The sequence below is a fragment of the Fusarium proliferatum genome (genome assembly GCF_900067095.1).
Source record: "Fusarium proliferatum ET1 genome assembly, contig: FPRO_scaffold004, whole genome shotgun sequence".
Taxonomy (NCBI): domain Eukaryota; kingdom Fungi; phylum Ascomycota; class Sordariomycetes; order Hypocreales; family Nectriaceae; genus Fusarium; species Fusarium proliferatum.
Window position 1 is genome coordinate 3618577 of NW_022194793.1, and position 26046 is coordinate 3644622.

At 47.0% G+C, this 26046-nt stretch overlaps 11 protein-coding genes across 11 annotated transcripts; 6 read left to right on the forward strand and 5 right to left on the reverse strand.

Moving 5' to 3' along the window:
- Positions 1-707: 707 nt before the first annotated feature.
- Positions 708-2091, forward strand: FPRO_05359 (uncharacterized protein; the record flags this gene model as incomplete). Its single annotated transcript, XM_031230968.1, has 3 exons — positions 708-1208; positions 1259-1887; positions 1941-2091. The coding sequence occupies 3 exons, from the start codon at positions 708-710 to the stop codon at positions 2089-2091; spliced, it is 1281 nt and encodes a 426-aa protein (XP_031081052.1).
- A 1687-nt stretch (positions 2092-3778) lies between these two features.
- FPRO_05360 (uncharacterized protein) lies at positions 3779-5611 on the forward strand (the record flags this gene model as incomplete). The annotated part of the gene is made up of 7 exons (XM_031230969.1): positions 3779-3808; positions 3857-4184; positions 4238-4483; positions 4535-4789; positions 4844-4987; positions 5059-5414; positions 5465-5611. The coding sequence occupies 7 exons, from the start codon at positions 3779-3781 to the stop codon at positions 5609-5611; spliced, it is 1506 nt and encodes a 501-aa protein (XP_031081053.1).
- Positions 5612-5988: 377 nt separating this feature from the next.
- On the forward strand, positions 5989-7343 carry FPRO_05361 (uncharacterized protein; the record flags this gene model as incomplete). Its single annotated transcript, XM_031230970.1, has 2 exons — positions 5989-6175; positions 6244-7343. The coding sequence occupies 2 exons, from the start codon at positions 5989-5991 to the stop codon at positions 7341-7343; spliced, it is 1287 nt and encodes a 428-aa protein (XP_031081054.1).
- Positions 7344-7949: 606 nt separating this feature from the next.
- FPRO_05362 (uncharacterized protein) lies at positions 7950-9779 on the forward strand (the record flags this gene model as incomplete). Its single annotated transcript, XM_031230971.1, has 1 exon — positions 7950-9779. One exon carries the CDS (start codon positions 7950-7952, stop codon positions 9777-9779), a length of 1830 nt encoding a protein of 609 aa, XP_031081055.1.
- A 711-nt stretch (positions 9780-10490) lies between these two features.
- On the forward strand, positions 10491-12026 carry FPRO_05363 (uncharacterized protein; the record flags this gene model as incomplete). The annotated part of the gene is made up of 1 exon (XM_031230973.1): positions 10491-12026. The coding sequence occupies one exon, from the start codon at positions 10491-10493 to the stop codon at positions 12024-12026; it is 1536 nt and encodes a 511-aa protein (XP_031081056.1).
- A 387-nt stretch (positions 12027-12413) lies between these two features.
- FPRO_05364 (uncharacterized protein) lies at positions 12414-13490 on the reverse strand (the record flags this gene model as incomplete). The annotated part of the gene is made up of 1 exon (XM_031230974.1): positions 12414-13490. The coding sequence occupies one exon, from the start codon at positions 13488-13490 to the stop codon at positions 12414-12416; it is 1077 nt and encodes a 358-aa protein (XP_031081057.1).
- An 809-nt stretch (positions 13491-14299) lies between these two features.
- Positions 14300-16186, forward strand: FPRO_05365 (uncharacterized protein; the record flags this gene model as incomplete). The annotated part of the gene is made up of 1 exon (XM_031230975.1): positions 14300-16186. One exon carries the CDS (start codon positions 14300-14302, stop codon positions 16184-16186), a length of 1887 nt encoding a protein of 628 aa, XP_031081058.1.
- A 276-nt stretch (positions 16187-16462) lies between these two features.
- Positions 16463-19093, reverse strand: FPRO_05366 (uncharacterized protein; the record flags this gene model as incomplete). The annotated part of the gene is made up of 1 exon (XM_031230976.1): positions 16463-19093. The coding sequence occupies one exon, from the start codon at positions 19091-19093 to the stop codon at positions 16463-16465; it is 2631 nt and encodes an 876-aa protein (XP_031081059.1).
- A 328-nt stretch (positions 19094-19421) lies between these two features.
- Positions 19422-21391, reverse strand: FPRO_05367 (uncharacterized protein; the record flags this gene model as incomplete). Its single annotated transcript, XM_031230977.1, has 7 exons — positions 19422-19637; positions 19688-19732; positions 19780-19950; positions 20002-20968; positions 21020-21048; positions 21117-21270; positions 21324-21391. The coding sequence occupies 7 exons, from the start codon at positions 21389-21391 to the stop codon at positions 19422-19424; spliced, it is 1650 nt and encodes a 549-aa protein (XP_031081060.1).
- A 1129-nt stretch (positions 21392-22520) lies between these two features.
- On the reverse strand, positions 22521-23385 carry FPRO_05368 (uncharacterized protein; the record flags this gene model as incomplete). The annotated part of the gene is made up of 4 exons (XM_031230978.1): positions 22521-22655; positions 22710-23057; positions 23108-23173; positions 23224-23385. 4 exons carry the CDS (start codon positions 23383-23385, stop codon positions 22521-22523), a joined length of 711 nt encoding a protein of 236 aa, XP_031081061.1.
- Positions 23386-23937: 552 nt separating this feature from the next.
- FPRO_05369 (uncharacterized protein) lies at positions 23938-25478 on the reverse strand (the record flags this gene model as incomplete). The annotated part of the gene is made up of 6 exons (XM_031230979.1): positions 23938-24344; positions 24393-24559; positions 24618-24718; positions 24771-25256; positions 25308-25369; positions 25418-25478. 6 exons carry the CDS (start codon positions 25476-25478, stop codon positions 23938-23940), a joined length of 1284 nt encoding a protein of 427 aa, XP_031081062.1.
- Between the last annotated feature and the right edge of the window lie 568 nt (positions 25479-26046).

A 26046-nucleotide genomic window follows, 5' to 3' on the forward strand; every position in this document is an offset into this window, starting at 1 on the left:
AGGCTTCTTGTTTCTATAGATATATTGAAGCGTGTATTGTTGAGCTACGCTCTTGCTTTCCTGTAGAAAGTCGTTAAACAGTTCCAAATACAAGAAATTGCTGTCAGTATTTGGCTTGTTGTCATGTCCTGTCGTGGCTATCAATGGATACCGCCGAATGCCAAAAAGCAGATCATTTCTCAACACCTACCGGAGTCAAGAAAGGACCCGTAATTTTATGGTTTCTGCCTATCCGGAGCTTATCAGTTAAAGATAGGATAAAGTCCGTCCCGGGTAGTTCTTATCCTCCACATGTTCAAAGTGCGGGGCAGACACATTCAGTAGAACGGGTAAGCTGGTATGATTATTGGACACTAAGAAGTAAGGTTGCAGTTTGTAAGCTAGTGTCCAATCAAGTGGTGTGATATTTTAATGGCGAGTTAGACTTATGGTGGTTGAGTAATTGATCCCTAACATCCAAATCGGAGATAGGAAACCTATCTATCTCGGTATGGGGAGGATTGGGTCTAGCTATTTACCGAAGCTGATACAACGCTAGAATGGGTAGCATATAGATATAATGATGTAGATAGGAAATAACTTGATATTGGAGAAGTCTAGGTTATAAAAGCCACCATTACATCTGACTTATTCGTACTCTTACCAACACCAAACTCACCTCCTGAACAAAGCGACTTTATCAAGCACTGAGTAATTATCACCTCACAATGGTTCAATTTACATTGACCGAAAGCCAGCAGCTCTTGCGAGCTAAGGCTGCAAAAATCGCCAAGGAGGTCCTAGGGTCTGCCTATGCCGCCTACTCCAAGTTCCCTGATCAGATTGATCGCTTTCGCGCCACCCGCCCTTTCTACTCCAAGCTGGTGCAAGCAGGTTTGCTCAAGGCCTTGATTCCAAAGGCTGATGGCGGAGATGCAAGTGGTCTCTTGGAATCTGCTTTCATCCTCGAAGAGCTCTATGCTGTCGACTCGAGCATTACAATTCACCTGGTTGGTACTGCCCTTGGCTTGCTTCCTCTTCTCATTGGCGGCACGCCTGAGCAAAAGGCACGATTTTTGACACCCTTCATCTCGGGGGATGGTGATTATCTTGCAAGTTTGACTCATTCGGAACCTGGTGGTACGGCCAATCATCTCGAACAGGGTGGCAAAGGCCTAGGTGTTACTGCTAGGAAGGAAGGAGATTTCTACGTTGTCAGTGGTGAAAAGGTAAGAACCGGTGTTGCTCTCTATGTACTGTGTTACTAACTCTATGATAGCGCTGGACCACCAACAGTGCTGGCTGGGATGCCAAAGGTGCAACCCTTTCTTGCCTCTGTGTTCGATACTCCGAGGACGGCGGCCCTGAGAAGGCTGACGTCGACCCATCCTCCACCTTGATGGTGCTGCTTGTGACTCGAGAAGTGGTAGCTCAGAACCCACCTGAAGCCTACCAGATGCTCGAAGAACCAAATCTCATGGGACATATCGCCGTCACCGGCCCTCAAACACGATACAACAACTTCAAAGTTCCCGTTGACCACGTCTTGTTTGCTCCTGGTACAGGTGCGAAGCAAATCGAAGAGGCCTTTGGTATCACGGGAGCCATGGTTGGAGCTATGGCTGTCGGCACCATGCGCGCTGCTTTCGAAAAGGCGCTGGCGTTCGCTAAGAACGACTATAGAGGAGGCTCGGTACCCATCATCCAGAGGCAGAGTCCCGCTGACTTGCTCATCAATGCCAAGATGAGAATCGACTCGTCACGAGCGCTGGTGTGGAAGGCTCTAGACTCTTTGGACAATGGTCCTGGCGATTCTAAGGCTCGGTTTGAAGCCTGCCTGGAAGCAAAGATTCACAGCTCCGATTCGGCGATCCAATGCGTGTACGAATGCATGCAGGTAGTCGGCATGTAAGTTCTTAGCACTTATACCCTGTTTCTGCATTGAGCTAACGCGCTTTTAGGACATCATATGCAAATGACACGGGCTTCCCTCGCCTTCTAGCTGATGCAGCTGTATTCCCGCTTTTCGATGGAGGAAATATTGGCATCAGACGTCGTCAATTCCAGCGACTCATGTGTGAAGACAGTTATCAGCCTTGGGCAAATCTTTAGGTTATATGCTTTTTGTGACAGAACGCTATCGTTTTGAAAGTCTTTGAAGTACCTATGATGCCTATTATTATAGTATATATGCATAGCTCATTCTTAGGCCTATTTATGCTGCCATTGCCCTTGCTTTAATGCTGACACTGTTTAGCTTAAATCTTTTCTTTCTATAAGAGTAGAGGGGTCTAAGGCAACAATTATGTCTTTTAACGGCATCTCGAAGATGATTACATATATACAGTTTCTATAACCGAATCTGTTAAATATATAATGCTGCCAAGTATTAAGTGCAAGAAAGACTTACCCAAACATGCACTGGCAGACAGTAGCCCAGTTATATGCTTTAGATAAAAAGATAGCACCAGAAGGTGACCAGCTGGCTTGCCAAGTTTATAGAACGTTTCTGCCCTGCAGGAATTAAATTGAGCTTCCATAACTACCAGTCCAAGAGTGTTAAAACTCTTCAAGAAACCTTAAAATGCCCTAATAGAAGTTAAATAATGGCGACAAAGTGCCTACATTATAAAGGTAAGATAAGGCAACAATAAAGAAAACTATAGTCCTAGCAGTAGTTATAGATCGTATTTATTGCAGATAAAAATACCTCTAAGTACGTCATATATACTCTTTTCTCTATTAAGGGACAGACAGCGCAAGTAAAGCAGAAAATCAAGCTTATAGTAGTGATCATAGATATCGAGCTCAGGTATTAAAAATAGCTAGTCAAGGCTACTACTAAAGTACTACTAGCAACTATAGGAATTAGACTCCTTAGTATTCTCCTGTTGTAAACATTATACATATTCTTATAACAGTTACATATAGTTAGATAGATATAAGGCTTTCTATTAATATCAAGACTTCAATAAAGACATATAATCTCGTTGAATAACCTGGGGAGTTATAGGAATAGTAGAAAATGTAGATCCAAGTACAATAGACGGACGACATATCAAGGGGACGAAGACATTCCGAGCTGACATGATAAGACCATTACCCGGGCCGTTTCTCGGTTAATTCCCGATAATATATGAGGTCATCAAACGTAATGCGGCTAGAATAATGGCCAATGATGCCAACGATATTATTATCACGATAAATATACCGGAAAGAGAAGGGATTTTAGTCGTTGGCGGTATTGTTATGTACAGATTGTCCAGTAAACCATAAAGGTAGTGGCTCGGGTACTACCTATCCTAGACCTATGTCCCCGGAAAACACAATTTCTTATCTTTTATCAGCTGCTACTTCCCCAGGTTCTCGACCTTTACCGGCACTAAGTCTCCTTATCTTTTTATCTTTCTTTCAGGGGATCAAGTCTAGCTTCTAGATCTAAGATACGACAAGCTAGTCATTAAGGATAGGTATTACCCGGAGGTGCAAACGGGGTAGTTATCAGCAGCCAATTAAAGGCAAGCAGTTAAACTTCAAAATTTACCCCATCCGGCATAGCTCCTGTCAACCGATAAGCGACACATCCAAGAGTGATAGTGAATGTGACTACGGAGTATGCATTAACGGCTTGTGGCACTGGAGGAAATCTTGGGATATCTCGGTAAGGCAGATCGGACAAGATACAATGCAGTTATATAGAGATGTATAAATGCCTAATGATCCTCCATGACAAGTCATTAAAAGCAATTGACCAAAACAACACGATTCACCAAGAGAAGCTTTTAATATCCAGTTCATAATGGAGTCTTCTTCACCAATGCGTTTACCTGTTCGTATACTCAGTTTAACTAGAGAGACCTCAGTCTAACTTACACAGATTGTCATATTTGTGGCTCTCGGCAGTCTCAGCTATGGCTATGCATCCAGCATCATTGCTACGACACTCGGCCAGCCGACATTCCTGAGTTACTTCGCCTTGGATACACGACCAAACGCGAATGACCTCATGGGAGCTATCAACGGATTGTTTCAGGCCGGAGGTTTCCTTGGAACCTTGGGTTGCTACGCAATTGCTGACCATTTCGGCCGCCGCAAGGCCATTCTGGTTGCTGCACTCATTTCGACCATCGGCGGAGCCCTCCAGGCTGGAAGTGTCGACATTGGCATGTTTATTGCTATGCGTTTTCTCACTGGTGTTGGTATCGGTATGTTGACAGAGGAGAACATCCCGCGAAGTCGTGAAACTAACTCTTCGCAGGGGCTCTGGTTACCTTGGTTCCGCTTTATCAAAGTGAAATGTCGCCATCAAATATTCGCGGACTTTTGGTCGGCATCCATGGTGGCATGATCGGCACAGGATATGCTCTGGCAAGTTGGGTCGGCTTGGGATTCTACTTCGTGGAAGCATCAGGTGCCCAATGGCGTATTCCTCTGGCCATTCAGTGCTTGCCCTCACTCTTACTTGCTATTGGCATTTTGATGCTGCGAGAAACCCCCCGTTGGCGTAAGTTCATCCCTTATAAACAACATCTTCCAGTACCTGACTTTTCGGCAGTCATTCTAGCAAACCGTATGGATGACGCTCGTGACTCATATAACTATTCCCGCCTCGGAGCTACAGGAGGTTCGACGTCCGATCAAGAAATTCACGATGCGGATTTCGAGACTCTCCGAAGACAAACTATCTGCGAAATTGAGCAACAAATTAGGTTTGTTGATCTTTTTAAGAGTCCTTCAATGAGAAAAAGATGCATCACTGGCTTCCTCACCACGTTTGGTTGCCAGGCCACAGCAACTATTGTTATCAACAGTGAGTAGCAATGGTCTATGAAAACTCGGGGCCGCTCAAGTGCTAACGAGTCAGATTATGGACCCCTGCTGTATAAGAGCTTGGGATTCAACGCCGTCCAACAACTTCTTATCCAGTGCGGTTGGATCTCTGTGGCCCCTTTCGGCAATTTCATAAATGCTTACCTTGTGGACCATATGGGGCGAGTCAAGATGCTTCGTGAGTACTACGTTTTACTGGATCCGGGCATGGATATGGCTCTGAAATGGGAGTTTGCTAAAACATCATAGTTACCGGCTTCGCGGGTTGCGTTCTTGCCCTTGTGGGAGAATGCATTACTATGTCCATTTTTGAGAAGACAAACCATCGAGGGGCTGCGTCAGGCGCTGTCTTTTTCCTCTTTCTTCACGTCACCATCTTCACTCTTTGCTGCGACGCTACGTCTTATGTCTATGCATCCGAGATCTTTCCCACGCCAGTCCGGGCAAAGGGCCTTTCGATTTCAGTCTCTGGTCTGTTTTTCGCTACCATTATTTTTACAACAGCTGCGCCTACGGCGTTTGCCAACATTGGTTGGAAGTTCTACCTGGTGTTTATCGGCCTAACGTCAATCATCATTGTGTATGCTTATTTCACATTCCCTGAGGTATGTTGTGGCGATCTTTGCTTTGGAGATAACAGCTCATCTGGTCTTAGACATCTAAAATGTCTCTTGAAGATATTCAAGAGCTCTTTGGTGATCCAATTGATGCTATATCGACAGAATCTATTGCTCAAGAGAGTATTAACCATTCTGCTGAAGATAAAAAGGAAAGTCTTAATATTAAAGAGAGTTCTATTTAAGTTAAGGTATTATAGCTATAAATTAATCGATTATAATTTATACATACAATCTATAGAATTTTATATTTTTAATCTTTAAATTTATCCTGTAATATAAAGCTTATATATATAATTTTATTTAATGAAAGAATTTTTAGTTTTATTATTTTAAGCCTTAAAATAACTTCTAGTATTTATTTAAGGCAAGCTCGTACAAGTCTCTCTATAATTGGTGAGATTTTAGTAAGGGGCATGTGACATAAGCGCTTTTCTTCATTAGGTCGTAAGAAGCATACCCTAAATTCCCTCTATAACTTAAGGGTCGCGGATCGCTTTTTCTACCATACATATCATCGGCGTCTTGGAAGATAACTCGCGTAATTACCCAAATGAGCGCTATGGCCCCCCTGTCACAAATCGTCCGTCGTGCTTTCAATCCCGGACTTCCCTCCAACGAGTTCTCCGAGCAATGGAAACATCCGAGCGACGTTTTCTCCGTGCTCCTGATTCTCGGTGGTGATGTTGTTGCTCGCGCGCTAGCACAATTGGTAGGATCGCGCTTTACGCCAGTCGCGTTCTCGTTTGGTACGGACGTCTTCCCAATTGACCTTGTCTCTCATGCAGCTAACGAATGATTTTCTGGCGTTACTTAGGTTGGGTTGCTTACGCGATAACCGCTGTTGTTTCGGCGATCGGCGAGAATAAGCTGATGCCACCCGCTGACTTCTCCTGCACTGTTATCAATGGCGAGACTGGGTATACTCGCGATAACAACAGCTGGATTATCGGCCGTATGGTAAGAGACTTTGAGACATGGATGGACAAGCAACCTCGGGCAGTGGAGCCGTCAGCTCAGCCATTGGACCCAAGTCCGAATGCGGTCCGTGCTCGCGTTGAGGAAATCATCGAGCTGAAGTGGGAGGATCTGAAACAACGTGCGAGGCAGAAAGGTCGGCCGGAACCGGAGCGACCGCCCAAGGCCGGACTTTGTGTTTCTGTCTACAGAGCAAGGAAAGCCACCAAGGGCTATCCCGGATACGACGCTCCGTACATCGCCGGCTTCCTCACCTGCATCGTCCAGCTTGGCGTGGCAGCTATACCATGCGGCATATTCGGCGACTGGAGCATTCTTGTAATTACGGCTGCCGGCATCCTGTTGTCCTTTGCTTCTGGGGCTTTGCCGCAGTGGTCAAAGGAGAAGTGGGCGTGCCGAACCGACACGGAAAAGACCTTTGTGTTAACCCGTGGAAACGGCAGCCAACACGCCATCGTGATCCAGGGTGTGGGCATCGGTCTGGATCTTGAGGATCTCGCTGCTGCCGATTCGGGTGCGTTTGCCGATCGGGAAACTAGATTGATTGTCACCGCTCTCGGCTTCCTCTGGATCCTTCTCCTTATCACCGCGTCGGGAATCAGGCAGAATACATGGTTCCTCCTTGCAGTTGGTGGCATAGGCATTCTGCAGAACATGTACGTCGCTGGCACGAGTCGCTCTCCCGAAGCATTCGGCGTGCCTCTTGAGTTTGTGGAAGTCATAGGCAAGCCCAAGGTCATGGACACTTTGCTCGAAGTTGAGGAACGTTATTCCCGCCTAGGGAAGAGTATGCTGCCAATTTTCTTCACGGGAGAATTACGTGAGGAAGAACAAAAGAGATGGGATAATTATGACAAGATGGCCAAGGAGGCAAGAGACAGAGCGAGGAAGGAGAAAGAAAAGAAGAAGGAAGAGTCGCGCAACCTTACCAACCACTAACAGGCTGCTCATTCTGGTTCATAAATTTGAACCTGCAAATTCGATTCGGTTGCTTCTTGTTCTTTTTCCTCGGGGGTCTACAGTCGTTGTGAGTATGCTAGATCTAAGTTCTCTATAATGATTCAAACTGTCGGCTACGGGTCTAATCTGCAAATAACACATACAGCTCAAATTACTGTCGGCTAGATGATTCAAAGTCCGCGGCCTGGCACGGTTTGAGTGGTCACCATGAGCTACGTACTAGCGATCCTGAACTAGCTGTGTCCTCTCCAGCCTGAATTTGCAAGTGGCGTGAGTGTAGATTACTTCCACTAAGCAGAAATTCAATCCACCCCCTTGGTCTTCTCGTTCCCCCTAACACACAGCCACCATTTCGCTAGTTCGTACTGTAACACGCCACCATGCCTCCTGGTACCACCAGTCCTATAAATGCTGTAAAGTATACAAAGTATTCTTTATACCATTCTTCTTTAATTTAAAAAGCTCATAGCCAGCCCCTGTGAACAGTAAACCTGACACACCTGCATTCGTGTCCAACCGGTGCATTATCTCGCCCTGAGCCTCAATTCAACATCGACATTCGAATTGACCAACAGACACAAAAACATGCTACAGTTCTCGGTTAACAACCCTATTATGGTCTCATTAGCCAATCTGAAGGCTTTAATGTTTGGCAACGAACCTCCAGCCTTGACAGCGAATGATTCTGGCCATCCTCTTGAAATCCGTCAATTAATGAAACGAAATCAGCTACTCAAAGTGTCAAGGCTACTCAAAGCGAGTAAGCTATTAGAACTTGGTCACATGCAACGATTTCAGGACATTGATCCAGCCCTATATGAGTGGGGAGAAGCACCACTGCTTATTTTATTCATCTCCCATCGCTGGGCATCACCCAGCCATCCAGACCCAGAGGGTGAACATCTTCATGCTATTCACTTTCTTCTGAGTGCCATTAAGGACCTTGCATCAGTCTACCATTCGCCATTGGAAGATAGGATCAAGAAGGTCAAGACGCTAAAGGTTCACGGATACCTACAAGCAGCTCGTGTCCTAAGCAAAATAGCAAGTGAAAAGGGCACCATCGACTCAACAATTCTATCTAGAATCGGCCTTTGGATCGACTTTATGTGTTTGCCACAAAAGAACACATTTAGAGTCGATGACAGAACTGCGGATGAACTGGTCTTTTTTAAAGAAGGGCTGCGACTCCTTCCGTCCTTGATTGTCTCTTGTGATTATGTCGTCAGCCTCAGGCAAGATGACGATGACTACATAGAAAGAGCTTGGTGTATATCGGAGCTATGTGTCTCATGGCCTAACAAACACAATTCCGTGATAGTTCTGCGTAAGGACCTTCTGGGACAGCCTATCGACGGAAGCCTGTTGAGAACTGAACAGCTTTACTCAGGATTAGAGGCACTGAGGCAAGAGATTGACAGCTGGGAATGTTGCCTACAATACGAAGCATCCCTGGACTTTGACTACGGTATGCTGGAGATAGTTGAAGAAGATTTGATCAAATCTTATGAACAAGCCACGCAGGGGAACCCGAATATCAAGAAACTTTGGCCGACTCCTTTCTTCACCACCGGACGCCCACCCCTTATTTTCCCCAACCAAATAGACTTTCTTATGCATATCAGGCAGAGTCTGAGACAAGCGCCCCCAAGGAATATTGCTCTTCTCATTATGATTACCATGAAGGAATGCGGCATGTCCTGTTATGACATAAACGACTACACCCGATGCGGGCTTCACATCGCCTATTCACGGCTCTGGGGACACGGAGGATGGGAGTTGTTTTTCAAGGACTGCCTCATCAGGTTGTCTAACCGGGAACCCCTTATCCTCAGAGACGTTGCCGAAGTCGAGATGACGAACGGTATTGATTCTGGTGGTGTTGTGACGTACAGATTCGAGACAGATCAGAGGATCTTGGGCCTCCATGCAAGAGCAACTGAAATCTGGAAGAATCAGCACCTACACGAAGACCCGAAAAAGACAGCCTTACTTTTGGAAGCTATGCTACGGCAGCTCAAGCTTCTGGGTAAAGCGTATGAAGAGAACCCTGGCCTCGGAATAATGGAGTTGTCGGAGTTGGTGGAGAACGCCATGGAAGTTGCCGAGATCGAATGTGAGGAAAGCAAAGTTGAGCTGGGCTTGAGTCTTCTTTATGCAAAATGCCAATGGGCATTCAAGATCCAACTTCCAGGCGCTGAAAGAATATCAACATTCCTTCTCGAAGCCTTGGAACGATTGCGGGACGATCAAAGGTTGTGGATCACGGCCTATCGATGTTTCAACTGCTCTTATGCCACCGAGCTCACTACCGACCTTCTTTTGCTAAGTTTTCTGAACATGTTTCGAATCGATGAACTCAAACTGGATTTAAAAATAGCAGCAACCGGACTTCCAGTTCTAGATTTAACTTAATCTTTTGTCTAGCTTATGATATATATCGTAACAGCTTCATGGATTGTATGAAGATGCATCGACATCGAATGTAATTAAATTATGTCTTTTTGCAAACCAACAGCATTTTGGACCGTCATCCTCTAGATGAAGACGGCCTGGTCGAAAGAACAAGCACTATCGACGAGATTAGCAATTTGCTCCTGCTCATGGGAGAGATAGCCAGCAAAACACAACGCATTGTACACTTCCCTAGCAAAAGGGATTTTAAAAGCTCTAGATGGCCTTTACGGGTCATCAAGGTGATCCATGTTGCTCAAGAGCAAGCTGGTGTCTGCTTTAGGTTCTGTATATAGCGATAATTGCAAGAGGGATGGGAAACGCTACTTTCGTCGGAACCTGGTCCTGCTTCCTGCTAACCCCGCTCCATTCAATCTACCACGGTAAATTCTTGGAGAGCCACGAACATGTTAGTCTTACTGCACTGTCCTCTCCGAGACAAATAGGAGGTACTCCGTAGAGTCTGACGAATGGGCGTGAGTCTCGATTGGGTTCACATGGGCCGTGGCACTATAACATCACCCAACGATCATGCGGGGTAAGTGTCACATGCCCCGGGCGCGCATCTCACTTAATTACCTGATTCTCTATCATTTCTCCAAGTCACAAATTCATACTTTCCGGAGCTTTCCAACAAGAAACAAGTAGTAGTGAGCCTAAATTAGACTCTTGATGGCAGACAACTCTACCGCCTCTGCCCTCGCCGGGCAATGGCGCAATCCAGCTGGCTTCATGTCCCTGTTAATGATAATCGGAGGCCCCGTCATACAATCAGCACTTGCCCAGCTCACCGGACCATCTTTCGTTCCCATCTGTTTTAGCTTCGGCTGGGTGTCGTACGCCTTCTCTACTATAAGTGTCTTGGTCGGCGATGGACGTTTGATGCCACCCGCAGACTACGCATGCAAGGTTATTAATCTCGAAAACGGCTATACACGAACGAATAGATCTTGGATTGTTGGTCGACTATTACGAGATCTGGAAAAGCCACTCTTGAACGAAGCACTGCGGGTCGAGGTTTATGAAGCCGTCGATCCTCCTCGTGGAAAGGTTGTGGCACGGGGAAGATCAAGATGGTTTGGATCAGGGGCCATTCTCATTCAGCTGGGCATCACTATCATACCATTGAAATGCTTTGGTGACTGGGGTCCTTTGATGATTACCATATTGGGAACTTGCGGAGCCGTTATAACGGCAGCATTACCTCAATGGAGAGTGGAGAAGTTGGCCTGTCGTGCTAAATCCGCAAAAAGGATCGCAATCACCACGGGAAATGGGTCGCGTCATGTGATAGTGATTTTGGGAAACGCGGGTAGCCTGGACATCGAAGATCTGGCCGCGGGAGAAGGACCACGACAACCTAGATCGTGGAACGAAGTCAAATGGTGCGTGAAATACGTGGATGAAACTGGAAAGGAGGTAAAGGTTTCTCGGACGGAAGCCTTTAAAGAATACATGAAAGAGAAGGACATTGTCACTGTGTGGAATGGGACTTGGCTAGGGATCTGGTGTTTTCAATGGTATAAGGGCAAAGGAGGCAAACCGGTGCCACGGGCGAGGAGCAAAGATGTCATTGAATCTTACATGGAGAAACGAAAGCTTAGAGAGGAAGCAAGGCTCTTCCGTAGCCTTCCGATAGGCTTCTGGATAACCAGGCTGCTATGTGGATTTCTCATACTCCTTTGGGCAGCAGTTCTCATCTCAGTAATGGCACTGAAAGAAAGAGTATGGTATTTGGTCGGGGTTGGAACAGTTGGCCTGGTCCATAACGCTACCACTGCGGCAATGAGCCGAACGCCAGAGTCTCGCGGCATCCATCTGAAAAGGCAAAAGATGGTATTCACAGGACAGAAGGTTATGGATGTGTTGATGGATCTTGATACATGGGAGCCTGGATGCGGCAGGTCTCTACTTAAGGAATTCTTTCCTGCAGGGCTTGATGTTGATAAGGATCGAGGGGAGACTGACTGGTGGGAGGAAAAGAAAAGAAAAGATGATGAGATCAGGGGAGGGAGTAGGGAAAAGAGCACAAAGCAAAACGCTCAGTTGGAAGCGAACTGTGAGCGTAAAGATAAGTATGATCAAGAGCGTTACAAGGATGAGAACTGCGGGAAAAGATACGATAGTGAAGAGATTGAGAGCCCCAACGTACCAAGTCGAGGGAAGAGGTGGGGTGGTATTGCGAGAAGAGTAAGGGATGCTGGTTAACCACTAAGCCTTTTGTAGTTATCTATATATAGGAAAATGTCGTTTTGATCAAATTCATGAAGAAATAATTGAATTTTGAGTCTTTTCTACATTTAGATATATACTTCCAGGTTGACGTGGTAGCTTCAACAAATTCCTATAAGACGATTGGCGCCAATGCCAAAAAAGATAGGACAAATACTTCAATTCATTTAAGGACAAATACAATTCAGTCTAATTTTATAAATATGACCGTTTTGACTTGAGAAGGACATTTGTTCAGACAATGCTTCAGTCGGCATAGTTGCGACCCTGGATGACTTGCCATGTACGATGCCGATAGATAGGGTTCTTGCCCATATGGTACATTATGGGTTATGTTCATATTGAGTAGTCTTATATCCAGCCTCATCTTCGGCAACTATCTTGCCTTGCTTCTTCTTCTTTGTCCTGTGAACCCTGATCACAACAGCCAGCAGACACATGCGATGTTATATGGAATACAGGGGTGAAACGGTAAATATATCCTTTGTGGCACAAAATACCCTTTGCTTTGTCCACCTTCAGGTCCATAGCTGGACTAGAAAAGGTCCCAATAGAAGGCCTGTTTAGATTATCCAAAACTACCTGTCTGCTGGCAATATCATCTGGGAAGATTCTGGCCATAAGCACGAGTATCTCAAGCCACCCGGTGACCAGGCGCATATCTGATTCGTTTGTGCATTTGTATTCGTACTTTTGCAGAGTCGATTTGACATCGAGGGCGACCATTTCCCGGATGTGGTTGACAAAATGCTTGTTGTCATCGGTTATGATGTGCTGGGCATGTGTAAGGACATACTCAGCCAATTCATAGAGAACCCAAGCACGGGCCTGGAAAGACGGGAATCGCCACTCAAATGCGCAGTCGCGAATTAGCATCGGAATGCATTGGAGCATCATTTTGAAGTAATAGTTCTCTAGGTCCGACCGCTTGCCGCAATTCCCCTGCGGCATGCATGTCCAATCGACCCAGATGTACAACCACCCGCTATCGCTTGCAAGGTCATTCTTGAACGCAGCCAGGTCCACACCGGCCGGGTCTGGATTACCCTGTTCCCGCCAGTAGTGGCTGACGAAGTAGCAGTCCTTATTGTTGACATAGCGGTAGGAAATGGGCAGGAGGATGTACTGGTCCAGGCGGTTAGGGTTCCATTTTGCCAACCGCTGTTGCTCCAAAAACGATTTGCGTAGCTGGAAGAACCAAAACTCACGCTTGGTGAGAAGGTCATCAAACTTTGTCAGATCGCGCAGTTTGGCAGAGTCCGATTTGATTGCTGCAACCCTGTCACAGCCAACATAATTTAGTGCTTCCCAAGCCTGAATACTGCGATCAATGAGACATTGGAAACTGGCGCTAGCAGTTGAGTCTGTCGGTCCGCAGTCAGGCTGTTTACCAGATTGGGCCTCTCGTCCTTCGTAGGTGGAGAATCCCCCTTCGCTCATGGCGTTCGTTTGAAGGAGGGAAAACCACTGCGGGGTATTCGATCGTCCATCTGTCCGTTCTGCACTCATGTGGACGGAATGTAATCATGCCGTCAGATGGTAGTGTAGTTAATCTAGATGCACTGTCCTGAGACTTTTTCATGGCCTGGACGAACGTGGATGCTTGGCCAAGCTAGTTATCTCGTCGAAAGTCTTGTTGACCCGGGTATCTCGGATCAAAGCCTAGACTGTATTTGCACAGTGCCCGTACTTATTCGGAGCACAAAGCTGGCAGACTGGTCTAGGCTGGTCATTATCATTAGCTAGTGTTGTAAAAATCAGCCCCGGGCTGTATGGGGTCGATCCGTTAGGCTGGGATAGCGCAGTGGCGGCAATGTTTAACAATTTATCGCACTAAATCTGGGGGCATATCAAGTCACACGAGATGGCAGGCCGCATAACTCAAAACGAATTCTTGACACGTGATAATGAGCTTAGTCTTACCATTCCCTCATTCATTCCCTTCTCGATGGTGGAGGAAACCGAGTACGGTCGCGGCTTTATAGGGTGGCTGAAACATACAGACAGAATTTAAATGAAACATCCCTGTCTACGTCTGGCCTTGCCCAGAATTTTGTCTTAGGCCTCTATGACTTTTCATGCTATAAACAGTGGACGTATGCACGCAAGTTTCCCTTTGTATACCGCATCTGATCAACGACATTTAAGGACTTGCATCGAACCCGCACAGACGCCATCATTACCTCTCCTCTAGTTCTCGCAACTTTCTCCCCAAGGACGGCTTCGACATCATTGAGTCTCCGTCCAAGATGTCACAGACCTCGAGAGCCCAAGAAGAAGCTTCCAGCACAGAGTTGGGCCGGAAAACCCGCCAGCCTGTCATCTTTTGTCGGTTTCTTTCAGGAATGGTGGTGAAAGAAGAAATTGATCTTCATGAGATCCCTTATATAGCTTTCTCTCATGTTTGGGGTGACGCTGACTGGACCACGCTCAACATAATCACAGACCAGGTCATGGTTTCCAAGTCCAAGGCTCGCTTCTTGGAGCATAACCTGCAGGACCTTGTTGGGGACAGTTACTTTTGGATGGATGTTCTATGCATTGATCAAAAAAAGGAGGAAGAAAGGATCAAAGTTACATCGATAATCCCGCAGATTTTCGAACGCGCTCAAAAGACCATTGTCATCCGGGACGGGTCAGGTTATATTTCGTGCTGCGCTCGCGCCTTTGGCAACCTCTCGACCTGGAACGACTACAATGCTGGTGTTCGTAGATGGTGCAAACACTGGACTGACGAACACAACTATCACTTGCTTAAGGAAGGGATACTTGAGAGATTGTGGCCTCTCCAGGAAAGCATACTCTCGAATCGCATCCAGTTCGTCACATGCGAAGAGGGGCATTTGGCATCCAATAATATGGACTGGGGAAGAATTCTCAGCGGCCAAAGTGACATATTAGCTAACGTGGACCGGTTGTGGACCTTCTCCAGAGCATGGGCTTCGCACGGAAAAGACAAGACACCATCGGGAGACGAGCAACTATCTTTTATTTCCGCCTTCTTGAACAATAAGGAGGTCTCGCGGGACTTTCCTGGGGGACTGTCTCTGTCTGGTGCTATAGAAGATGGATTCTTTATCCAAAGCAATAGTACGCGGCGGACCACAAAGGCAAGGGATCTCATTCTATCAACCATGTCACAGTATGACTGGTACTCGGCGCCATCACCTCAAGTGGTACGAGGTATGGGTTTCGGGCGTCTTTTCCAAGATTGCTTTTCGCAAGCAAGGCATGCAGATCGCGCGACCCTACCCAAGATCACAGCGGGCATGGTGGGAGAACAGGGAACTTTATTGGAAACTTCGAATGTACCTGAGCCGGAACTCCTAGGCGATCTGGTCAAACTATTTGGGCTGGCGACTGAGGGTGCACTTCAGCACGATACAGATTGTGCACTAGGAGCAGAACTAGGCCCGGTTGTGGTCCGCAGCATTGAATCATGCGACATGTCAACCACTTTGCGGATTTTGGAAGGGAGCCTTGAGTTCTCAGAGTTCGCCTGGGGGCTCGCTCGCAGGGGCGAATTGAGCCTGCATGGCGCCTGGCCAGACATTAAAGCCATTTTCGCGGCCGAAGACGAAAAGAAAGACGACGAAGCGACATTATCCAAGAATGAAAATCTACGCCATATCAATGCCATTCGATTCCTCAACCTCATGGTCCTCGGGTTCTTTGACGGGGGCGGCACGAAGATGGATTCCGACTCATTCAAAAGGGATCTTATTTCGAGAAAACCATCAAAATTCAGCAAGACTTTGGTCCGCTTAGGCGCATTGATCAGCTGCGGAATCGGCGTCAGCGCCTATCTATGGTCTAAAACGGTCTGGACTCCTGTCCTGGTTACCGTAGGGAAGACTGATCTACTTGGAATGTTATCTTCCCGTGAGCTGGCGAACAACTCGCTCCGTGATGAACATCACTTCCGCCTTGCTCATCCGATTTCTTCCAATATGACCATCACATACAAACACGCAGTTATCACTCGTCCAGGCGAAGGGTTGAAACCGCGGCACCGATGTATCGGACTGCTCCCTGCATTCACGGATATGAACATGGATAGAGAAGGATGGTCAAGGCGATATGAGGATTTGGGTTTCCCAGAAGTGCCGACCTTTAAAGTTGTCGATTTGATATAGGTACAGAAAGCAACAGGAAGCTGAATTTAATCCTTGTCAACGCAAATGTCGCGTCCTGGTACTTGGGGGAGCGGTGAGTGCGAAATAAAAAAAGTCCTCCCGCTGATAGTCTCCACGGAAACATGCCCTTGCTGTAGTTTGTCGGGTAGCTACCCGATTGAAGGTAGACGTCTCCATCTGCTTCAAGTGAGTTGCTTTAGAACAAGTTGTGAGCTAGATGTGTTATTTGCAGTTGAGAGTTGTGGTTGAGAGCTTAAATCAGCAGGGAGACCTTAGTTACTGTAGAACTGTCAAAGGCTTTATTAGTCTCTCCACTGCTCTCGCACTCAATGCCCCGGGATCTGCCAATGCTTCTTTGAGCTCCTGTCTCTCTCTCAATTTCTGGAACAGGACGCTTGGCAAACATGGAGCTGTATCCAGACGCATGAGATAGTGAACGAATACTGCGATTGCGTTACCTGCCTCTCTTTCAATCCAACTGAACAGTGGACCGAGCCTCCTAAACGCGGCCAAACCTGTTGCTGTGAGGAGCGGTGTGTCTAGAAGATCTGCTGCCGTAAGAGACAAACGATAGCGGTCCATGACGGCGTGGTTTGATAAGTACTTTTGCAGATCTTGAAGACTGTCGAAACGGAAAGAGAAGGCCCTGAGAGATCTCCACTTGAATAATGACCGTGGGCCGCTGGGATCGTCCATCAGCAGTATGAGTGTCTTCGCAGCGTGTAGCTGAAGAGGACCGTTCTCCTGTTCGTAGGCGCAACAGTTCTCAAGGAGGTGATATAAGAAGCGCAGCAGAACAACAGACCTTCGCTTAGGCTGCGATAGGATGCTGCTGTATTTCGAGTTGGACAATGCCGCATTAGTAACAATAAAGCCATCAAGAGGATAGCTTAGCAGAAGTGGGAACTTGTCGTGTACAAGGCAATCCCGGTAGTTACGTAAGATAACTTCGTTCAAAAGACCGACTCCAAGCTGGCAAACATGAGGAAAGTTCTCTAATTGGAGTACAACTTCAGACTGGATCATGGTTGCCTGCCAGTTTAAAGCATTGTGAAGATTGGGAACCTTGGAGGATTCTGATAGAAGGCGCTCAATCTTGCTAAAGATGATACTGAGAAATACCTGGGCAAGATCTGAACGATGAAACCGTCTATCCGTAGCGATGTTTACCGTTTGCAGCCAGGCATCTTGGTTTTTGCTGTAAGATACGAGCGGCAGAGCAGCCACGAGAGTCTCTTTGTGCGCTGTCCTCCTGGTTCCAATCATGGCCACGGCACACTTATCACATATAATTGTGTCGGAAATAATGTCCATCTCAGGATAGTTGCCCATAGTAAGTGGGTAGACAAGTTTTGACGTGCTGTTGACAGATGGAAAGTTCTTAGTCACCATCGACTGGTCAGGTGCTCTGAGGAGAAGTGTCATAACGGCTCTTGCTCTACCACACTTAGGACAGTCCAAGATATGCTGGTCCTTGGCCTGAGTTGGCTTCAGAAACCCTGCAATGGCAAGGTTGAGGTGGTCGCCTTGGTTGCCGGTGGTTGTTTCTGTGAAAGGTTCATGGCTTTGTGGCTTTTCATTCGTTTGTGAAATGGAAGACAGCTTATCGGGCTGTGTCGTTTGGCTAAGGCCTTTGGGGAGCAGAATGCTTCGTGTCCAAGGGTCATTTGAAGGCGTAAGAGAATGAAGGTATTCAAATTCGTAGCTACCGATGTTTTCCGGGGCAGCTAAACGAGTGTTCGGCTCTGTAAGGGCTCTCATTCTAGTAGAGCTTTTTTTAAACTCTTGATGGTAGGCGTGGGGAAATGAAATGTGAGCTGGGCAAGGTTCGAAGGCATATGCGTTTTGGGCACCATATCTCATTGCTCCATAGTCATCTAGGGATACTTGAGTCCCATTCGCTTCTCCTATCTCTGCTATAGTATCTTTTAGAAGCTGGGAGTCTTTGTGACCAAAGGCCTCACTCATACTGTCTTGTTCGATCTTGGCATCGACCTTATCCAGCCACTTGGTCAGTTTATCAGACTCTCCCCTGATCTTGGCGGTCAGTGCGATGGTCTTGATATTATCCTCATTGAGCATGATCTGGCGCATTAGGTCTTCATCAATCGTCTCGCGAGATACAAGACTGTTGAAGTTGACGCGAGTGTTTCCGTAGAGAATAAGCTCGTCCTTGTCAACCTTCTGAGCTCTGGGAACAGAAATTCGGGTGAGGTTTTCGTAGGAAACAAAAGGTAGGTCGGACCAGTTGGTGTCATAGTCCAAGGTTGGATTTCGTTTTCCCGCGGGCAACAGATTCGAGAAACATCCTTTGGTGGATAGCAGAGTCGTCTTGCTGGTATCTATGTCGGTGTACATAAACACTACGTGTGGGCTGACGGCGAAGACGGAGAGCCCGACAGTGATGTTGCAGTGGCTTGGCTTCATCAACTTCTCACCAAAGACAGAAATTATGCAAGCTTTGCCGTGCATTCCGTAGTCGGTGAGATTTCGCGCAAATTGACGAACCACGCTCTGGTCTATCTCGCCGTCTGTCATGAGAAACCAGAAGTCTGCTTCCTGTAGAAGAAGTCTGCACTCTGGGTCCTCCAGAAGAACATTTGGATCAGTTCCACCTCCAGATTCCAAGGTATGGATTTGCGAGAGTGACCGCGGTCGCTCCGATGCGTCATTCCAGGGAATGATGGTTATGTTATCGTACATACTCTGGGGTATAAGAGAGCACACTTGCTTGATTGCTTTTATTTCAGCCTTGAGTGCAGGTCCATACGTGCTGCCAGATACGTCGACACAAATGCAGATCTTTGATTGGCGAAACGGCGCTGCAACTTGCTCTTGGGTTGGAGCCTGATCTGGCACTGGGTCCGATTTGGCTTGCATCGCGCCGCCGTCTGGCGAGGAGGTCATGCTGAAATACTCGATGTGGTTTCAGGCGAGAATAAAACGATGCGGAAAGGTTAGAGATAGATCAGCCAGCGGATATCTTTTTCTTCAAATGTAGAGCGGTCAAAAGTGCTCTGTTGTTGATGAGGACGCCCAACGCCACAGCCACCAGCATGGCTTGCTGATTGGGCATCTACACCACCCTCATCAGCTGTTTACGTCAGTGGCTCAGCCAGGGGGTTGAAAAGCACTGCGAGGCAGACACGCGGGGCAGACACACGGGGCGTAAACAATAATGCATTCTGCTCATAGTTACTTTCTCCCAGCAACAATGGCTGCAAAGTCATTGTACTTACAAGTCATCAAGTACAAAGTCAACACTCTCCATATCATCCTCCTCATCATTGACTAGAGCACTCCCAGTAGATCTAACTTCCTTCCTGGTTAGAAACAAATAGATGCAAACAGACGCTATCGTCGCAGGAACCGTCAATACTGCCCAAAGCCACGCTTTGGCTGGGTTATTGAACCACTTTTGCTCACTGAAGAATGGCATAGATAGTATTGCCTAGCTATTTAGATGGCATTCATTCACCGTTGGGGATGACTTAAACTTACCGCAATGGACGTCGCGGGAAGAAATGCCATAGTCAGCAGGGCAATCTGAGTCAAGTAAGTCGGAGATACTACGCAGTTTGAGCGATACATACTGTCTTCATAGAAACACTGTCTTTTCTCATATCCGACGCCATCCTCTGGGATTCCCTCATCATAGTCTGAGATGCTTTGCTTTGCTTCCTAGCTGATTTGAGCAGCTTTCGGACCATGCTGCCGTTGTTCACCATCAGCATATCATTCCGAGACTTGACAACGTCTGACAGCTTCCGAGTAAATCAGCAATGTTTTCGTCGTAAAAGATATTTTAAGCTTACAAGGCCCATGATTGCCTCTGTCTTTACCTCAAGTTCGAACAAAAACGCCCTTGCACCAGAAATATTCTTTCTAATGGTAGCGATATTCTCATCGACGGCTTCTGAGTTGGGTTCTTCTCTTGACAATGCCAACTCCTTGATTGAATAGAGCTTCTTGGATACCACTTGCAAATCAGCTACTATCTCTTCAATCGCCCCAAGTTCAGTCTTATATCTCTGAAGATGTGACATCGTAGAGTGTAGAGACTTTTTCATCGCCAAGTGTCGGGCACTGCATTCAAAGTCGATACTCGGCGATGTGAGCTGTTGCGCATTGTCTTCGAGTAATTTCAGTTCCTGTGACAAGTCAACTACTGCGCCCTTGTTGCGCTCAACTATACGCACAAAATGGGCCAACTGCCTTTTCAGTTGTGTAAGCGCATGATTCCACCATCTTGCAGAACTCGAAAGCAGGGCGATGTGCGAGTCCAACGGTCTATAGTCAGTAGTTCGCCCGATCATCTCTTTGATCTTTCTGTAAGGCTCATCCGCAATTGCATGTAGTCGACCGTCTTGAAAGTCAACAATCACTGTTCTAGAGAGTGTACCATCATGCCAAGAGTACACGCCAATTTTGGAAGGACGGATATCGTGCTTGATATCCGCCAAGTGTAGATAACCATTAGGATCCACCTGATTACTTCCAATGACACTGAGCGCATGCGTTCCCTCTTCATCAAAGCATGGGGTTGCAGTACGCACAGGGAGTGTGTACCAAAAGGACAGGGCTTGCTTTTCATTCTGCCCACATACTAATCGAGTTCCTAACCCTGTCACTATGTCTCCGCTGATCATAGATGATACAAAGCACGGAGAAGTGTCGAAGGCGGCCATGAGCGATCGGAATATTAAGCTCGAGACTCTCAGACGTTTCTTATCCTTTGGGATATCCGAGATTCCAGGCTTCATGATAAATCTGTTAATGAAGCTGCGCTTCCAATTAGTCAAGGACGTCATGCTGGCTGATTATAAGACTCACCAGACAAGAACCGCACTGCGCTTGCACAGCTATCCATGGTTAGAGTCAACTCAGTATTAATTCAATAATTAGAATAACTTTTCGCAATATCACTTACCTCTTGGAAGTCTCCAAAGTTCTGGTCTCCCAGAACCATATCTTCAGCACCTCTTTTCTGATGTCCCAGTCCTGTGATGACCCGAATGCCGTTCTTCTTCGAAAAGTATCTCCCCATCTCTGCCATATTGGCTTCAACCTCAAGAGATGAGAAGCTTTTAGCCCGTAAGCCTTTTGCTTTAACTGATTTATTATTTATAGGACTCACAGTGGCGAGTACTCAACATCATTTTCTGAGAGACTGTCTTCGACTTTACTTGGTCTCTGCGAGTTCATTTTTGCAATCGAAACGACGATATCCCAAGTCTGTCGTTGAGGTTGGTCCCTCCAGGCCTCCTGTCGTTGCGAGAAAAACCAAGTCCTCGGATATCTCAGTGAGGCCTGAGATGATGTCACATTGAAGAACGTGACATTACAGGGGGGTTGAAAACACAAATTTGGTGGCTGTGGGACACCTAACACAGCCACGACAACACATCTCATTAGCGCACACTCTGCAGGATGCAAACCCCTCACCAAGCACTGCCTCTCCAGCCATCCCGTCATTATTTGAAGGGCAACACTACTCAAGAGCTTTCCGACTGACCAGACACCAAGAATTCTTGCTGAGTTCAACCCAATCTTGCAATGGATCCCAGCCCAGCTACAACCCAAATAACGACAATCCGAGAACAATCAAAACCTAATCCTCTATCATACACGACCTTTTACTCGCCATCTTGGACGGCCTTCGAAGGAAATGGTACAAACTCCCTCGATACTCCAACGCCTGGCCAACACCCAGAGACTACCCAAACAGTCCATAGAGCAGCAACGGGTGCCAGGTCGAGTGAAATGACAGCATACTCAGACTACTCTACGCCACCAACCTGTGATCGACCTCTGATCTTTGAGAGCAAGGGGGGGCAAAAGTGAAGAAGGGTCGATAAAATTTTATACAAGGGAGCACAGCCGGCGACATGTAGTGCTAGAGGAGGTCTTAGCTACAAGTCTTGGTCATAAATAGTATATCTAACTTGCAAGCGAGCGCAGCCCGGTCAAAATTCCGAGATGCAAGTTGAACCGAATACTATACTCGTGATAGAATAGAAGATGAAAGTAAGCGGCAGAGTCAGCTTTATTTTAGATCTGAGTTCTAGAACAGAAGTCCACCTAAGTGTTTGTGAACATATTTTTTGATAAATGGTAATACACAGCAGGTCGCGACTGAGTGAACTTAACCTTTGAACTGATGGTGATGCAAACACAGACAAATTCGACCTGGCATTGACTTGCAACAATGAGAAAGCCCTAGACCACGACATGAAGCGTTCAAAAGATATTCGGGTATCCCCCCATCTCTACCGTCATTCTCAGAGGACTGGCAAGACTGGCTGTGCAACAGGCAAAAGATCATATTGCTCTTCTAAACAATATCCTTCTGTAAGAAAACTGTCCGACACGGCCAAATCTTCCCATTTGCATCTGGATATTGGTATACGTTCTCGGCTACACCAATTAACCTGTAACCCCGTCTCTCATACCAAGCCTGGGTGGGAATCTCGATCGATAATTAGCCTTTTGTATACATGACTACTTGACAACAGACACTTACCTTGAAGGCTCCTCCATAGTTGGCAACAGCAAAGTCCTCATCTGCCTGGTCCTCGTGGTGCACCGTGTCTAATAGCAGATGCCTAGCGTTGAGAGGCTCCGCGATGGCCATGCGTTCAGCGATATTCATAGCAGCTCCGCCGATACCCAGGCCCTGAAGTGTGTAAGATACGTAAAGACTCTTGACCCAGTATGCACCAGATTTGGGGAGGTCTAGTTCGACCTTTTCTGCATAGTCTGAGATATGAGTGTCGAGAGCGACGTGCCCAATTGGAAGGAATTTTGCATCGGTTGGAACGCGCGGTTTTCCGAGTAGCGTCTTGCTTGTGTCGAGAAGTTCCTCTGTCTCCTACAAAGCGTGAGTCGAATGGTCGAAGTTGACTTTATACACTGACCTACCTTGGGATAAGCCTCGGTATGCATCTCGAGGTATTTCTCGCGCTGCAGTTCGTCTTGCGGAAATATCTAAAGAGACTTAGAATAGCAATACAATAAGGTAGTTGTATGTGACTTACAATCCAGTAAACGCATTTCGTCCCCTCGATATGCCCGTCTTTCCACGCAGTTGGGACAATTGACGCTTGCCAGCCACAAATTACGCGCTGCTCGACCATGCGCTTCACATGTTCAGGAGAGCTGGGGTCCCATGGGATAAGAGTGACGTTCGGCTTCGGCATTGTTAGATCATTTGACGGGTTTCTTACAAGAAAGGAGTTAGGCCAGGCGGGCTCTGTTAATTTCAATGGGTTGGGGCCTCCGTCTTCCAAGTGACTACAACCGCCAGTCAAGATATCGTCCGTACAAAAGGACCAAATTCAGTCGCCTGTGGATCCTAGACATTAGACCAATTACAAGTAGGTCAGATCTCGGTTCACATTCTGACCTATCGGCTGTTTAAGAAGACGTCGAAGTACCCACAAGCCCTACTGAATTCAGTAACTTTATACGAGGGGACTGCGGACTTTGTTTACAATACAAATATGTAGCTTATTAATGTAAAGGCGGGCACATAAGCACAGCGGAGAGGCTGTGACCACGCCCTAATGTCAAGCACGCCCTAGCGTGAAGAGTGGACGGGCTGTCCAAACGATAAGCACTGAGATAAGGACCGCCAGGAGCAATATTGCTTGCATGCCTGCTTTTGGGCTGAAGATGCCAGGGATACATACAGGGAAAGATTAATTTACTCAAAACCCCTTACAAATCACATCAACTCTCGCTAGACATGCTTAAACGGGACGGAGACCCTCAAAACCAGTGACCTCCCATAGCCAGCCATTAACATCATCGAGATCAGCACCAAGGTTCGTATGTCCATCCAGTAAACTAGCAACCTTGAGTATTTGGTTGGGTGATATTCCCTGCTCTCCAAGAACATGAATGTCTGCTTGACCTTGGAGCTGAGGCACGATACCTCGCTGTTCAATCAGGTGCAACATATCATGGAGACGCTCAAGTTCCTGGCGCCGAAACCGTGCAGGCAGGTTCCAGCCTGCGGCTAGAGCGTCAAGGATATTTCTTGTCAACTCGAATGAGGATTCGCTCGCTGCGTCCGGGAAGGGTTGGATGGTTGAGATGAGTGCCAGGACAAAACCAGCTGAGAATGCGTGGTCCAGATCGAAGGGGAGAAAGAGTTCTTCGAAAAGTTAGCTTGTCTTCGTAACTGTACAAGTTACAGGCATACCTAGTAGATCCTGCGACTGGAGTGTAGTCAAGATACGTAGTGATTTGTGAGCTGAGTCGTAACAGGTTCTAACCAAAGCCTTGATAGGCTCAGCAATCTCAGCGTCGGCATTATTATCATGTCTGCTCTTCTCCAGCTTGTCTCGTAGTATACACATGAGAATTGGCCTTGTAGCAAGGACGAATCAGGGATGAGAATTTGCGATCGAGGATGTAGAGTGTCCACCATGCATTGCGGTATCGCCTTACTTCAGGATCGTCTGCGGAGTCTCCAGCAATGCCACGGTATAGACCTTGACTAAGTGCTATCCGAAGACCCATTCCAAGCTACAAAACGCCACTCAGTATGATCTGTGATCGGGAGGCGGAGGTAACCAACATAGACGTAAGCACTGTTGCGGTGATCAACAGCTTGAAGGTACAAAGCAAGCCTGCAGCACACCCCGATCGACAAGATATGATCTATGTAAAGTCCATATGTATCTGAGAATAGCTCCATGGCTCTCATGAAATACTCATTTCTCGGCGAGCCAGCCTTGGACATACCACGGGTGAGTAGTCCCTTACCTAGAGCCATGATAAGGAAGTACTGGACATACCACATCTTGTTCCCAGCAGTCACCAGCGGTGGACCATCGTTGTATAGTGAATGGAGAGCTGGCATGAACCTTTGCTCGTCAAATAGGTGGTGAGTTTGGACGATGTGAAACTTGACCGTGTTGGTGAGGTAAAGGGCATAGTCCAGGGAAGGCAGGCCTTCGATGTTGACAACAAGATCAGTCTCCTTCATACTCGGTAGCTCTATGTTGAAAGCAACACCATCGTGATTTAGTGGGACTCCGGGTGAGAGCTCGTGCTCCACATACTAGTACTCCGTTAGCATCAAGCAGACAGTTTTTTGTGTTGATGAGAGTACTTCTCTGATCATGCCCATTACATGATGGCTGTATACCCAAGTGGACGAAGGACCAAGAAACCCTATGCCAGTTAGTCCTTGAGATTGGCTGGGATCTAGACCTAACGTACGTTTCCTGCCTTGGTGGTCTACGATAAACTTGGACGAGGGCGTCAGCAGAGGATAGGTCATTTGTGGTAGGCCATCGTCAGCGCTCGTTCTTAGACCGGGTTGTTGAGGTGATGCTTCTCCAACAATATTCTCATTTGTACTCGTATCCGCAGAGGTTTTGTTCCTCTTCTGTTTCTGGCCTCATCCCAATCCTGTCCCTTTCGCTTCAGATCATTGAGCAAGCTACGATTAGTCTCAGCACAGCCAAATTTGCAACGCTCAGAGCAGCCACTTGCTTTTCCGAGACGACAATCTTGCGATCTTCCTGCTCGAACACGCAATCTGTTGAGCGTCGCGTGCAATTCGCGCAAGGGCAAGTCCCTGAGCAGCGAACCTTTCGCTCACGGCATTGCAAACATCTTGGAAAAGGTACTCATGTCAGCGGCTACTTCATTGCTTACGATAGGTGAAATTGGTCAATGAAGCGAGAGCTACTCACGCGACAGTCTTGTTGCACTTCCCCGGTGGAGGCGTGGATTGCGTGTTCATTCCAACGTCTGCATTGTCAGTCGTTATCTCTTAGCTTAACCTACGTTGTTCATCATCTGCGGTGTAAGCTGATTAAATGTTATTTATATGTAACGTCTCG